This window comes from Coenobita brevimanus, chromosome 94 (assembly GCF_032717465.1).
Source record: "Coenobita brevimanus isolate Jiangsu-jjx chromosome 94, ASM3271746v2, whole genome shotgun sequence".
Taxonomy (NCBI): domain Eukaryota; kingdom Metazoa; phylum Arthropoda; class Malacostraca; order Decapoda; family Coenobitidae; genus Coenobita; species Coenobita brevimanus.
Genome location: NC_137047.1, coordinates 13,961,597 through 13,976,298, shown reverse-complemented (window position 1 = coordinate 13,976,298; position 14,702 = coordinate 13,961,597). Strand labels below are relative to the sequence as shown.

The 14,702-nt window shown below is 43.8% G+C and overlaps 1 protein-coding gene across 2 annotated transcripts in view; it reads left to right on the top strand.

The window, feature by feature from the left end:
- Positions 1-14,702, top strand: part of LOC145412961 (putative pyruvate dehydrogenase E1 component subunit alpha, mitochondrial) — a 132,010-nt gene that overhangs the window by 93,480 nt on the left and 23,828 nt on the right. For both annotated transcript variants that reach the window (XM_080282784.1, XM_080282783.1), the window contains one exon: positions 13,448-13,696. In XM_080282784.1, coding sequence (XP_080138910.1) covers positions 13,448-13,696 — 249 coding nt within the window. The remainder of the gene's footprint in view (positions 1-13,447; positions 13,697-14,702) is intronic.

The window sequence follows — 14,702 nt, the reverse complement described above, 5'->3', positions numbered from 1 at the left end:
TCCTTTCATTCATCAGTGACCTAAGCTGTACATCTCATCCTGTCCACTCATACGCAGATGATTCCACCCTTCAGAAATTCCATTCGGTTCCTGCAATGTCCATCTCAGCAGTTACTTCAACAAACAAGGGATGAGGCTATGGCACACCTAATCTCTGATTGGGGTAAAAGTAATCTTGTTGTTTTTATTGAAGGCTCAGTTCTTACACCTGTCAACCTGACAAAATCTTCCACAGGAGTGCCCATTAATGTTTAATAATATGCAGCTCAATCCTGCATCATCCTTAAACATACCGGGGTTTCATTATCTCAGGATTTATCTTGGAAAGATCATATTACATCTCTTGTAAAATCTGCTTCCAAGAGATTAGGTGTGCTAGGTCAACTCCGTACGTTCTTTACCCCTTCACTGTTGTTGCCTTTACACACAGGTTTTATTTGCCCCTGTGTAGAGTACAACTCTCATGTGTGGGGAGGCTCTGCACATACAGTACAGCTCTTCTCAGGAGGGTGGAGTCAAAGGCTTTTTTTCTCATTAACTATTCTCCTCTTACTGGCTTCCTTCAGCCTCTGTCTCATCCCTGCACTGTTGCATCTTTATCTCTCTTCTGTTGCTACCTCAATGGTCACTGCTTCTCTAAACTGTCTGCTTGCATCCCATCGCCTTTACGACGGGCACATAGCAACAAACTCTTATCCCTTTTCTGTCCAATTCTAATGCAAGAGTTAACCATTACTTCCAGTCCTTCATTTATGCAACAGCTCAACTCTGGAACTGTCTCCCTTTATCTATATTTCGTACTTCCTATGATCTCAGTCTTTCAAACGCAGTGTGTCCAGGCATCTCGAAATGAATGGATCTTGAATTTGGCTCTCTTTTGTATTACAGTATTTTTGTTTTGTTTTTTGGAAGGAACGATTTGTCAGCTCCTGTATTTTGGTTCCATCTTCCTTGCTTTAACCCTTTAAACGCGGATCGTCGCGTTTGTGACGCTCGGCGAAAAGGACATAATGGCGGATCGTCACGTTTGCGATTCTAGAAAATTTTGAATAACCGCGGGCAAGCAGGCTCCAGCTGGTATTGTCTATCAGTACCGTCACCCTTTAGCTACTTTTAGCACACTTGACCTTTGTACCACTGACCTCCGTTGTTGCCAAGTATCATTTTTTTATACCCACCCACGCACTGCTGCCCGGCCCCCCTCGTCGTGCGATATGGCAGCGCGCGGACAGCTCAGACATGTCAATCTGCGCCTTCCTCTCGCAAGCACTTTATGCTAATTGGAAATGCTTGTTTCCCCAGTTGTCACACTAGCTTTTTTTCCCGCTGTTTGCCCCTGTTTAGCGTCAGTTTACCTCAATCTTTGAAGGTGACACCATGTCTCATTCAAGCTCTTCTGAGTCTGTGCCTTCCAGCCCTCGGAAAAAGGGCTTTGTGACCTCTTCCCCGTCCAAACCCTTACTAGGAAGTGCTAAGGGTCTTAGTGACTCGGCTATAGGCATAGAATTATTGAAAGCATCTATGGATTACGGTAGTGATGTTGGAGTTTTATCAAGCCTTGCCGAATCAGACACTCTATCGAGTGCTGAGTCAGAGGTGCAAGAAGAGACAATTCCTGTGCCTAGCACCTCAACAGGCAAGGCTACAGTGAAAAGGGGAATAGTGTATGGTAAGGGGGCCAAGAGGAAGCGAAGTTGTGACCCCGGTTCTCAGCCATTGTCCTCCTGAGACCGGCCATTGTCCCCTACACCAGGTCACGCCGCTGCCATACCGCCTCGCACTCCCAGCCCCATTCTCTCGTCATCTTCATCTGCTGTGCTTTCTCCTGAGTCTTCGGAGTCTCCTTCACCACCTCGGAAGGGAAGTAGGCAGTCTGGTTTGCGTAGATGTTTTCGTAGGCCCCGTGTTCATGCTGGCATGAGTAGGAAAGTGTCTCCTAGTGCTAGAATTAGTGGTAAGGTTTCTCGCACTAGGCAACTCACCACTCAGGCTACTGCGAGTGACCTTGAACCTTCTCCTTATCTCCCCACCACCACCACACAGACACGACCTAGCTCACCCTCTGCCACACGGCCTGCCTCACCCACTGCCACACGGCATGCCTCACCCCCCGCCGCCCCCACCCCCTGCCAGCCTAGGCAGGGCACTCTGGATGCCTTCATTTGGTCTGAGGGCTCAGATTTTGTGCCAGAGGATCTGCCCTTTGATGCCACTGGGTGTGGGATACAGGCTGACTTCCCTGTCCCTGAGGGTGGTGAATGTTTGGACTACCTGTTGGCCTTCCTGGATAACGAAGTCATGGAGCAGATTTGTACCGAGACGAACAGGTACGAAGGCCAGTCTGCTGCAGTTCGTGAAGGTGAAGGTGAAGGTGCAACGCCATCCACGTCGCAGATGGCAGCATGGGTTCCTGTGACGATCCGGGAACTATTTGTATTCATCAGCTTGATGCTTCTCATGCCACATAACTGGAAGCACAAGCTCGAGGAGTACTGGAGTGCTGACGATCTTTGCCCCACACCCATCTTCAACAAGTACATGAGTCGTGATCGTTTCAGGCAACTCATGACGTACCTTCGCTTTGCCAACAACGATGAGCCTTCCCAAACTGACCCCCTATGGAAAGTGAGGGGAATCCTGAACCTGATCAAGGACAAGTTTATGACATTCCTTCCGCCCTTCAAGAAAGTAGTGATTGACGAGTCCTTGGTTTTGTTCAGGGGCTGTCTTCGGTTTGTACAGTATATTCCTAGCAAACGCCACCGCTTTGGAATAAAGTTTTTCGTGCTGTGCGACTGCAAGACGGGGTTCATCCTAGACTTCGTTATCTACACCGCCAGCAATGTGGACTTGGACAAGACTGACCCCTTTTGGATTCTCTGGTTCTATGGTGAAAGTGCTTCTGGAAAAGTACTTTGGCGGGAATCATGTCCTGCATACGGACAGTTATTATACAGCTCCCAAACTCGCCAAGTACCTTTCAGAGCACAGCGTCGGATCCTGTGGCACTGTCAGGAGCAATAGGGCACACTACCCTGCCTTCCCCAAGGCTGAAGAATCAAAGCGGGGAGACGTGCACCTGAAAAAATCGGACAAGATGCTGGCGATCAGGTGGCACGACAAGAGGATCGTCAATGTGCTCACCACAGTTCACAAGGGGGAAATGCAAGCCACAGGGAAGGTCGACAGAAGAACTAGCAATCCTGTGATGAAGCCTGATGCTGTAATTGACTACAGCGTCAATATGCAGCTGGTGGACAAGTCAGATATGATGATCGGAGAGATAGACTGCCTGAGGAGGAACCGTCGCTGGTACAGGAAGGTGTTCTTGCACTTGCTTGATATGTGCATGCTGAACGCCTTCATCCTGTATAAGATCAAGAACAGGAAGCCAGCTAACTACTCTCTCCGGCGGTTTTCTAAGACTTGTGTGTACCAGCTGCTTCAGCGTTTTGAGCAGGTACTGCCATCAGGTCTCAGGCGCCACTCACACACACCTCCAGACCGCCTACAGTGCCAGGACTACCTTCAGCGACACCGCCTGGAGCCACTGCCTAGCACTGCCAAGAGGGGAAAAGCACTGAGGAGGTGTCATGTGTGCAGCCACACTACCAGGCAAGACAGAACATTTAGGTGCACCTCCTTGCAGTGCAAAGAGTGCAAAATTCCCCTCTGCACTTACCCGTGTTTCTTTGACTACCACAGCCTGACTAGATACTGAAAATAAGGGTAAGAATCTTGTAAATAATACTGAGAGTGACAGTGATACTAGTGTTTAGTTTTCTTGTACGTACTGACAGTGACAGTCTGTTGAGTGTAAATTAGTGTATGTAGTTGTAAAAGCACTGACAGTGACAGTGATTTCAGTGTAAATAATTGTACATAGTAATAATATAAGTATTGAGAGTGACAGTCACTCCAGTGTAAGAAGTTGAAAGCATATTTTTCTATTCTATGTTCTGACAGTGACAGTTTGTTGTGTAAAAAATATTATTTTTATAACTAGTGACAGTGACACTGATGAATAAGGCACTAAACTGACAGGGAGAGTAAAAGTGAGCGATAGAAATGAAGTGCGAGTGGCCGACAGGAGCGAGAATAAAGTGCCTGCCGTAAGGCAGAATAAAATCGCACCGCGGTGGTCTTTCTCATTCCCACTTCACAATACTGGCAGTGACAGTGATTTTTATGGCCGTAATAGTGCCAAGCGAGCCTTTGGGAAGTGCTATGAAGGAAAATAATGTAGTATACGTGTTTTTAGCTGTGAAAAGGGAAATGTGTGTTCAGTGACGGGAAAACCGCCGCCGCGCTGCATGTCAGCCGTACGCTCCATTGATTGTAGCCTTATTTTCAGTGCTTATTGTACAAATATGGATTCCAAACTACCTGTACGTTGTTGTATAAAGTGTACAGTGACAGATTGAGGCTGTGGTAGAGGGGAAACCGGGTTGCTGGAGGTGCGAAAGTGAAGACTTTGTTACCCAACTTTGCAAGTCTCCACAAGTCCTTTGGTAGTCCACGAAGGCTCAACACCTGTCTCAGGAGAAAGCTGAATGTAAGTACTATATGCCATAAAAATTTTAATGTTCTAGGGTTAATCCCTGATTTTTGGCAAATATTTTCCCATAGGTACTCAGACCCCGCTACAACCCCGCCACACGGGGGGGGATCGGCTGTACACGGCCGCGTTTAAGGGGTTAAAAAAAAAAAAAAAAAAAAAAGCTCAGGACTATCTGTGCAAAACCTAGTCTGTGCTTATATTACTTTATTTGCATTTAATAAATTGATAAGTATATAATGATGTGACGCAACGCTATGTACAGGTAAGTTAAGTTTACGGGGTGTCTTGTAGACAGGAGGGGGATGAACTTATGCATAGCTGGTAAAAGTACGGTAAGTTATTTGGACAGAAACAGAGTCAACTTGTGCAAAAACTTGTCTGTTTTGTTTTTAAATGTTTTAATTTAGATACTGCTGACAGTATCCAAGGGTAATCTGTTCCAGGTATTTATGACTCTGTTGAAGAAGAAGTATTTTGCCTCATGGACTTGGAAATGTTTTCCCATAATTTTGCAGACAGTACTCCTGGTTTGACTTGACCAGTATAAAATATCGATTCATCTCGAAGTTGTCACATTCCTTCGTGATTCTGAAAACTTCAAGAAGGTCACCTTATAACCTGCATTTCATTAGGCTAAATACAGTAATTTAAGTTCTTGAAGGCATTCCTCATATGGTTTGTTTCTCAGATGTGGTATCATTTTTGTGATTCTTCGCTGTACACTCAGACCTCGATTTAAGGGACTAGAATAAGAGATTCAATTTGTCCCTTACTTGAAAATATCCATTGTTTTAGCACATATAAAGACAGTCTTATTATGAAATGCAATGATTTTTTCACTTATCTTACCTATTTATATGAATATGAATATTATTTTACAGATATTGTATAAAGAAACATTAATGTTTCAAGCAGCAGACTTTCCGAATGCACCTGTCCATTTGTCAGATAGAATATGGAGTCCTTTCCGAAATCCCCTAAATGGAGGTCCCATAAGTTGAGGTTTGAGTGTATTTTCTCCAGTTTTTCTGTCCTTCCTTTAGTATGGAGACCAGAACTGCAGATGATACTCGAGACGTGGGCACACTAGCTAGTTGTACAAGACAAGTATGACTTTTTCCAATTTAAACTCGAAAGTTCTTCCAATAAAACCCACCAGTTTGTTTGCAATTTTAACTGCCTCGGTGCAGTGCTTACTTGGTTTTAGGTCATTTGATATTATCACACCAAAATCCTTTTCATTTTCCATACTTGATGACTGGATATTGTTCATTTTGTAATTCATGTGGACGTTATTATAGTTCATTTTGTAATTCACATGGACACTGTTATTTCCAGCATGAAGTACTTTGCATTATTCTGTTGTATTTCATTTGCCGTTATTCTGCCCAGCTTGTCAAAGTATTAACCAATAGGGTACACAATTCTCCAGCCTCGACTACCCCCCAGGACGCAAAAACAGGCCTATTTTTCAGCTTTCTCAAGGATTAAACGTTTTATCCTGATTTATAGAACTTGAATTTACACACCTGAAAATGCAAACCCCACCCTCCTAGACCCAATAGTTACCGAGCTATGGCCCATCAAAGTTGACAGTAGTTACCCGTCATGCCCCTAGCAAGAAAGAAAATACACCGCTCACACCTGTTTTCTTCACAAAAATACGTATAAAAATCACCAAAGTCAATTTTTTTGTTGTGTATAGATGTTATATACCATTGTAATGTGCTTAGAAAAAAATAAAATGGTGACAAACCCCCCCAATAAATATGATAAATAGTAGAAATTATCGTCCCCTCCTATCCTCTCCCCATACCTCCAGTCCCCTCCCTTCCTTTCCCTCCCCTCCTCTCCCCTCCCCTCCATTCCTCTCCCCTCACCTAACTTCCCCTCCCCCTTTCCCCTCCCCACTCACCCAACTTCCCCTCCTCCTTTCACCTCCCCCCTCCCCTCCCCTCCCCACCGATCTGTCAGATCTAGCAAGGGAAAGTGGTCATGAACCCCCTCAATAAAAATATAATAAATAGTAAAAATTATCCTCCCCTCCTCTCCCCTCCCCATACCTCCAGTCCCCTCCCTCCCCTTCCCTTCCCTCCCCTCCTCTCTCCTCCCCTTCCCTCCCCTCCCCTCCTCTCTCCTCCCCTTCCCTCCCCTCCCCTCGCCTGACCTCCAGGTGGGGGTGGGAGTAGGGGGTGGTGATGGGAGATGGTAAGTCCAGGAGGAGGTGTATAGGAATGGAAGGATGGGAGGAGACCACCACCAGACACAAAGGAAGGGCCCCAGTGGAGTACAGGGACATGGAGGGAGGGTAGGGGGGAAAGACCCTCCCCCCAGATGACTGGGGGGGGGAGACATGGGGGGATGCATGAGAAGCGTGTGGGAGGGGTGGTAGGAACGGTGGGAGGTAGGGTAGTAACAAGGTAGTGGGGTAGAGGGATGTGGCGAGAATTAAGTGGGGGGTACACCCCCCACCGCCTGGGTACAGGCTTGGGTGCCCCCTCTGGTTTGTCCAACACTTAGTTCTGATTGGTTAGAGGCCATCTACGCCACAGCCAGGGTGGAGCCAGCTGCCGCCAGCTTTTTGTGGTTGTTGCACAATCGGCGTTGCTCATCCTTTTAAGAAATTGCACAAAAAGCTCGATCAACGAGCTTATAACTTTAGGGGTTAAGGTCATTTTGTAACTTCTGCCACTGTAACTTTGAAGTTACTTTATTGGTTATTTTAGTATCATCTGCATATTTGGAAACTTTACAATTTAGACTCTCATCTATGTCGTTTATGTAGATAAAATGTATCTGTCCAAGTACTGAGCCCTGGGGAATGCCCCTAACCACATTACGCCATTTGGATTCCATTCCGTTTATCACAACTCATTGTTTTCGGTCTGAAAGCCAGTCTTGTAACCATTTCTGTGCATTTTCCTTTATCCCATGGGCTTCAATTTTGGTTAGGAGATGCTGTTGAGGGACAGTGTCAAATGCTTTCTGAAAGTCGAGGTAAATTATATCTACTGCTCTTGAGTCATCATATGATTTTTAAACATCATGGAAGAAGTCCAGTAAGTTAGTTAAGCATGAATGTTGACGTCTGAATCCATGCTGCCACTCTTTGATTATATTATTTTCTTCTAGATGATTAAGTACAGTCACCTCTCACATAATGTGCGAATGTTGTTCCTGGCAGGTCCCACTTTATGAAGATTCCCCATTATACAGCCATATATTTACATGTTAAAGAGTTTCATGGTACCCAAGCCAGCCCCAACTTCACCCTTTGGGGCAATTTTCCAGGATTTTTCCCAGGACATTTACCTGCCTAAAAATGACTTCAGTACACACAAACACTGGAACACCTTGAATTGAAGAGTTTGTGAGCTTCCTTGGGGGAGGGGAAGTGGTGTTCCAAGGCAGGGCATGACTCCTACTGGTCCCCAGCATGGTCCTCTGGCCGCACCGGCTCCGCAGAGTCCTTCATACATTTCTAGAGTCGATTGAAACTCCTTCCCTCTCCCGTCAGCTGCAGTACATGACCAGGTACCTTTCCATCATGATGAGCGCGGGGTCAGACGAACAGTTGACTCTTGACTTGGCACTTTTTGTCGATGGCAGAGTTACGTTCTTCTCTCTCCTTCCCCTTGATTGCGTCAAGCTTCTGCTCCTGGGTCAGAGTCTTTCACCGTTTAAGTCATGGTAGGGAGGCATGGTTAGGATGGGTCAGGTGGTCCCCCCCCCCCCCTCGAGAATAAAAATAAAAAAAAAAAAAAAAAAAAAAAAAGTTAATACACAGCACGTGTGGAGGCAGAGAGCGGGTTGAGGGTTGACTGGAGTGGCCAGGAATCAGGGTTGTCATACCACATATGTCGCTAAGTTTATGCCTAAAAGTCGCTAAAATGTTGCTAACCATTCCACCAAAAGTTGCTAATATTACTCCTTCCCCCCCCCCCCACATTTTTGTAATCTACACAATATTCGGTCAAATTTAACCAGAGTTCCCTTCACTTTTTTTGCTTCACCAAGTTTCTTAAATGGGAAAACTGTGTCGCACTCTACTAAAAGGCTGTCCAGCTTTCTTATGTTTGTGTTTCTGTGTTTCTCAGGGTCGGACAGTTTTGCAAAGTACACTTGCAAATTTTACAAAATCCATTTCTATCATCTCCAGAGACCTTGAGAAGCCAGTTTTTGTACTTTTCGTCTTTTAGCCATGCCTTTCTAAATTTCTGCGAATATTGTGGCTTGCCCATTTTAAAGTAAATCGAAACACTTCCTTCTGGGCTCATAGTAGACTCGTGACCAAGTGCATTGTGTGCACTGTGTAGGTCTAATACATACTGGAGTTTCGTGAAGACATGTCCTGTATGGATGCTGGTGCCACTTCTTAAATAAAGTTAAACAGTTTATATCTATTATATTATGCTCCTCACAGATCAGTAACAGAAAATTGATTGGCATTTTTTTTTCTAAGTCATACCAGGTATACCTAGCACTACCATAAGTATCAAATCTCATACATGTATTAGAGTACCTAGCAATATCGGCATAACCTGTGGCTTGGTCTTTGCAAACCGTCAAGACGGAGGGAGGATCAGGGGACACGTCACGGGGAGATGCAACTTGCGTTATGACTAAATCTCCCCACGTTTTGTCTGGTTTTTTACCATGTTTTCACCAATTTTCTCGTGTAATGACTAAATATTCCATAATTTTTGGCCTCAAGCCGCGTTTTCACTGTCGTAGCAGCATAGTACGTTCTTTTAAGAAGTGGGCAATTTCTCCATCCACGTAATGTTTGTTAAATTTGCATTTTGACCATTTCTTCAACTTAAAAAAAAAGGCCGTGCTATGACTATTTCCACGCTCTCTGATCGTGCGTTATGTGAGAGATGACTATTTTATCTCCTATGATTGTTTCCATTAATTTGCACACTACTAATGTTAAGCTGATTGGTTTGTAATTTCCCAGGAGTGACATATTTCCTTTTTCAAAAATTGGTGTTACATTTGCTAGTTTCCATTCACGTAGGACTTTCCCAGTACAGGTATATCTCGATATACGATACCCCAAGATGCGATACCGTGGCTTAATGATGGGGGTAGAAATACCACCATTCCCAACTTAATGATGGTCAAATGCTGGTTTAACAGTTGGTTTTGATTTCTTTAACAGTTGGTTTTGATTTTGTTGATGTTTTATACTAAAATTGTGTTTAGGTTGATTTATAAACCGTTTTCAGACATAGATTAATGTGTTTTAGCTATTGTGGGGTGAACATAGTCATTTTGGGGTACAGTTTACTAAGCGTGATTTTTTCCAGACTTATACTTGACGATTTTCAGACTTTATTTGTTGGTTTTTGTGAGTTATATACAGGTGTTAGGCTTAGGTTAGCATCTTTTACAGCTGTTAGGCCCTTTAGATTGGCTTTAAATTTGTTTTTGTAGTCATTTAGGTGAGTTTAGGACTTGGCTGGGGGGAAACCCAAAGCTCAAAAACTCATCCCTATACTCTACATGTAAAATATACCCCAAGATACGATACCCCGCCCAATGATGGGTTTTTACTTAACCAATTGCATCGTTAAACGAGGGTATACCTGTATTTAATGGGTTATTGATTAAGACAGAGAGTGGCAGCTGTAACTCATTTTTTTGCTTCATTGAGAATTCTCGACGATATTTTATCAGGGTCAGGGTTTTTGTTTATGTTTTTACTATTTAAGGCTGAAAGGATATCACTGTTGTGGTTAGTATACTTACTGAGGATGGTGTGATGTGGAGAGGTAGATTGAGATGGTTTGGGCATGTGGAGAGGATGGGGGATGATAATTGGTGCAGAAAGTGAGAAGTGTTAATGTTGGGGGTGGGGTTGTGAGAGGTAGACCGAAAAAGACATGGGACAAGGTCGTTGAGTGTGACCTCAGGGATGAGGGACTGAATAGGGAAGTTGCCAAAGATCAAGCAGCACGGGAACCCACTATTTGGTGACCAAGCCCGACGCATTCAAGCATGTTGGAGCCTTCAAAAACAAACCGGTTACACTAAGAAGACAAATGCCCCTATGATTACCACACACTTCTTTTTTCCTTTGTACAGGGGAATATTTATACATCATTTCCAATCCTGTGGGACTCTACCTTCCTCCCAGACCAATCTCCACACCCTCTATATCCATTGTACCACTGTCTCTCCCTCATGCTTCAGCATTTCACCACACACTTCATCAGTTCTTGGGGTTTTCCTCATTTTGACTTTCTTCATTACTTCCAGTACTTCCATCCTACTGATTTTTTTCTCTCTAGTCACCTCCCTCCTTCTCCCAGTCATACCCCAGCCAGTTGTACTCACATTACTTTCATGCTTTATGTTCAACAATTCCTTAAAGTGTTTTCTCCATCTGCTCACATTTTCTCCCTTCTCCACTAACCATCTGTCATTTTTATCTTTCACTCCCTGCTTACTTCTTTATTGCCCTGTCTAACTCTCTTTACCTCTTTCCAGTATATTTTCTTACATTCCCTCCACTCTACACTCAAATTCCTTCCAATTTCCTCATCCACCCTCTCCTTACTCTCCCATACTAATCTTCTCATGTCTGTCATCCTCTCTACATGTAACTCTTTCTTCTGTCTCTTAACTCCCTCCATGCCCATGTTTCTCATCCACTCACTATATGCATTCTTCTTTTGCACCACATCCTGTCTTACCTCATCCTTCCACTATGCTGTTCCTTGCACCCTTTTTCGTCTTCTCTTAGCAACACACACCACCTCACATGCTTTACAGATTTCTTTTGTAAATATCTTGGACACATCTTCCACATCCCCCATCTGCTCCAAATCACATTTATCCACTCTCTTCTCCACTTCTGTCTTATATTCTGCCTTTTTTCCATCCTTTTATAGCCTTTTTACCCTCCTTGTGTGAACCACTTCCTCCTGTCCTTATCTCCACCTACTCCTTCATTGCATTTGAACTTTAACTTTCACCACCACTGTGTGGTGGTCAGAAAGTCCACTTCCCCAGCCATTGTATGCTCTTACATCCATTACACATCTCATTCTGTCATTCAAACACACATAATCATTGCCTTCCATTCATTCAGTTCACCACCCACCCATTCCTTCACTTCCCATGTATATCTGTGGATCATTTTGTGTCTAAAGAGGGTATTGGCAGTCACCAATCCCTTTCCCACCCAAATGTCCACTAGAGCACAGCCATTTTCATCCACTTCTGCAGGCGCACCTCACTCTCCATATAATGGTGAAGCGTATTGTTTTGGTATTATTATTATTATTTTTCTTTGAACTTTTTTTTTTCTTAGATCTTAATGATGAAATACAGGAAAGTACCCTAGGGTGACTCAAGTGTTTGTGCCTACTGCAAATGACCTTGAGCTACTTTTGAAGATCATATATTTATTTTTGGTGCAAAAATTGCGTACTATATTTGAAATTCAAATGTCTCATAAACTAATGGCAATACAGCTATTTGGTTGAGAATCCAGTGATAAGAAAGTTTACTGAAAATTTTGGCTGAACATTTTGCCATTTAGCCTACTAAAAAGTACTGAATCCATATCTTCTCAGTGTTTTCTTTGTACAGTAACACATTTTAGAGAAAACCACAATAGCTGTAAAGTTGTAACTTTATAGAAATATAGCTGTGGTCCATCTCATGATCTGAAAGGAATATGGTGACCTTTTAGTATACAGTTAGCCAGTTATTGAGACAAATGTAAATGTACCTTTGCTTAGAAAGATAATCAATAGCTGCATAAACAGTTATGGCAAAGCTTCCTTATTGTGGCTACACAGTAAATAAATAGGTAACTACTGTAGTTAGTAGTAGTAGTAGTACTAGTAACAATATTATTTATTATTATTATTATTATTATTATTATTACACATGTCCAAACCACCACTGAGGTGGTTTGGACATGTGGAGAGAATGGAGAATAAAAGACTGACTAAGAGGGTGTACGTAGGTGAGGTGGAGGGAGGGAGAGGGAGGGAAGACCAAGGATGAGGTGGAGGGAGGGAGTTGAGAGGTATATGAGGGAGGGGGGAGTGAGTTGGGGGGAGGGTAGTCAAATGGTGGGTGGCAGAGCGACTTGGAGGCATTTTGTCTGCAGCCATCCTTTGTGGGAATAGGGCGTCGGGCTATAGATAGATAGACTGATTATTATTATTATTATTATTTTTTTGTTATTATTATTATTATTATTATTATTATTTATTTTATTATTATTACATTACAGTATTATTATTATTATTATTATTATTGTTATGTGTATTAGTAGTAATAATAGTTATGTTAGTGGCAGTAGTTAGTTGTTGTGTTAATAGTATTAGTAGTAGTCATAATAGTGGTAGAGTCTGTATTCTGGGATTTGGGTGAGTTGAGAATGACGTATAGCCTACTCAAGGAAAGCTCCAGATACACTCGCCATGTGAGACAGATGATAATGAATCAGTTGACAGACACTTGCCTGTCTGGTAACTGTGTGTGAGAGGGACTGGGAAGGGAGGGATTGGTGCCATTATCTTACCTATTTCCCCTCCTATACCCTTATCCCTCTCACACACAGTTGCCACACTTATAAGCATTTTGCTACTGCTCCTTAAGAACTTGTCTCGCATTTAGAGGTTCGAACTGATGGGCTGATGTGGATCTTTTGGTGAGTGTGCTGTACTAAATGATGAGGTTGTGTATTACTGTTTTAACCAGTGCACATCTGGCAAGGCCCCACAAAGTCCATTTCATTAGCTATGTTGTTGAAATCTTGCACTTTTTTACTGTCATCTTTGAATTGATGATGATAGTGGTGGCTGTCGTGGCAGTGACAGTGACAATGATGACAGTGATGATGATTTCTTTGGTTCACAGGTTGATGGTATGGATGTCCTAAGCGTCCGCGAGGCCCTGCGTTATTGCATCAACCTGTGCATCTCAGGCAAAGGACCTCTAGTGTTGGAAGTGGCCACATATCGCTACCATGGCCACTCTATGTCTGACCCCGGCACATCCTACCGCACCCGAGATGAAATTCAGGAAGTGCGGCAGACTCGAGATCCTATTATGCTGTTCAAAGAGAGGATCGTGGGTGCTGACTTGGTGACTGCAGATGAGTTGAAGGTTTGTTGAAGTAGTTTTAGTTATTATTTGTTTATTGTATTTATTTAGGGCAGACTTTTTTTTTTTTTTTTTTTTTTTTTTTTTTTTTCCCTAACCATTGGGTGCTGTTTAGAACTGTCAAGAAATTGGTGGCTGGATGGTGCCGTGTGTCGGTCAGAACTGCACTTGTTTTTGTGCATCAGTTTGAAGTGACCACCATTTGATCACACCACCTAATGGTTGTGGGAGAGACTCAGTAGTACACATAAGCATGACTCAGTTACTGTCGTGCCTTGGTCAGGTGTACAGCTATGTCTTCTGAATCCACCTTGTCCAATTCCGTCCTTTGTGCATGGAACCCCGTTGCATCATTCACCCCTTCCAAACTCCTGCTGAAGGGAGCTGTGAAAGGGCTAAGTGATAGTGCAGTTGGATGCACCTTAGACATGACTATGTCCAATTTCGCTGAGATTGGGGAAACTTTCTCCAAGAAGAAGGGAAGATATCATGTGGAGAGTGAAGTGTCTTGTCCTCCGACCCCTGCGTCTTCAGATACCATACTCACAGAACTTCAGGAGGCAGGAATGGCATATGAGAGCGATGCCTTTTCCTCTGATGAGTAAGTGGACGATCCAAGAGCAGGTAAAAGTGAGGGAGAGGGTGGTGAAGGTGGCAGTCATGTTCTCTATGAACACTGCCTCTCTGTCTCACCACTATGCACGCAGGCAGTCCGTTGCCGACAGTCCGCATCACAACCCTTGTCACCACAATCCCCCACCTCAAGGGCTATATCACTACAGCCTGGTCCTTCTAACTAGGGAAAATGAAGGTCTGCGGCAACATTTTGTCAGCGTGGCAAGCCAGCATCACCTCCCAGGAAGTCTCATCTACAGGTGAGTCATCACCCTTGTCCTCCGCTGCCTCTACCTCCACCTTGCCTTCTCCTTCCTCCCCTGTCCATGGGTGTGCTCCTGGTTACAGGAGGCATCCAGGTGTGAGAGCATCATGCTGTACCACCCGCCCCGGT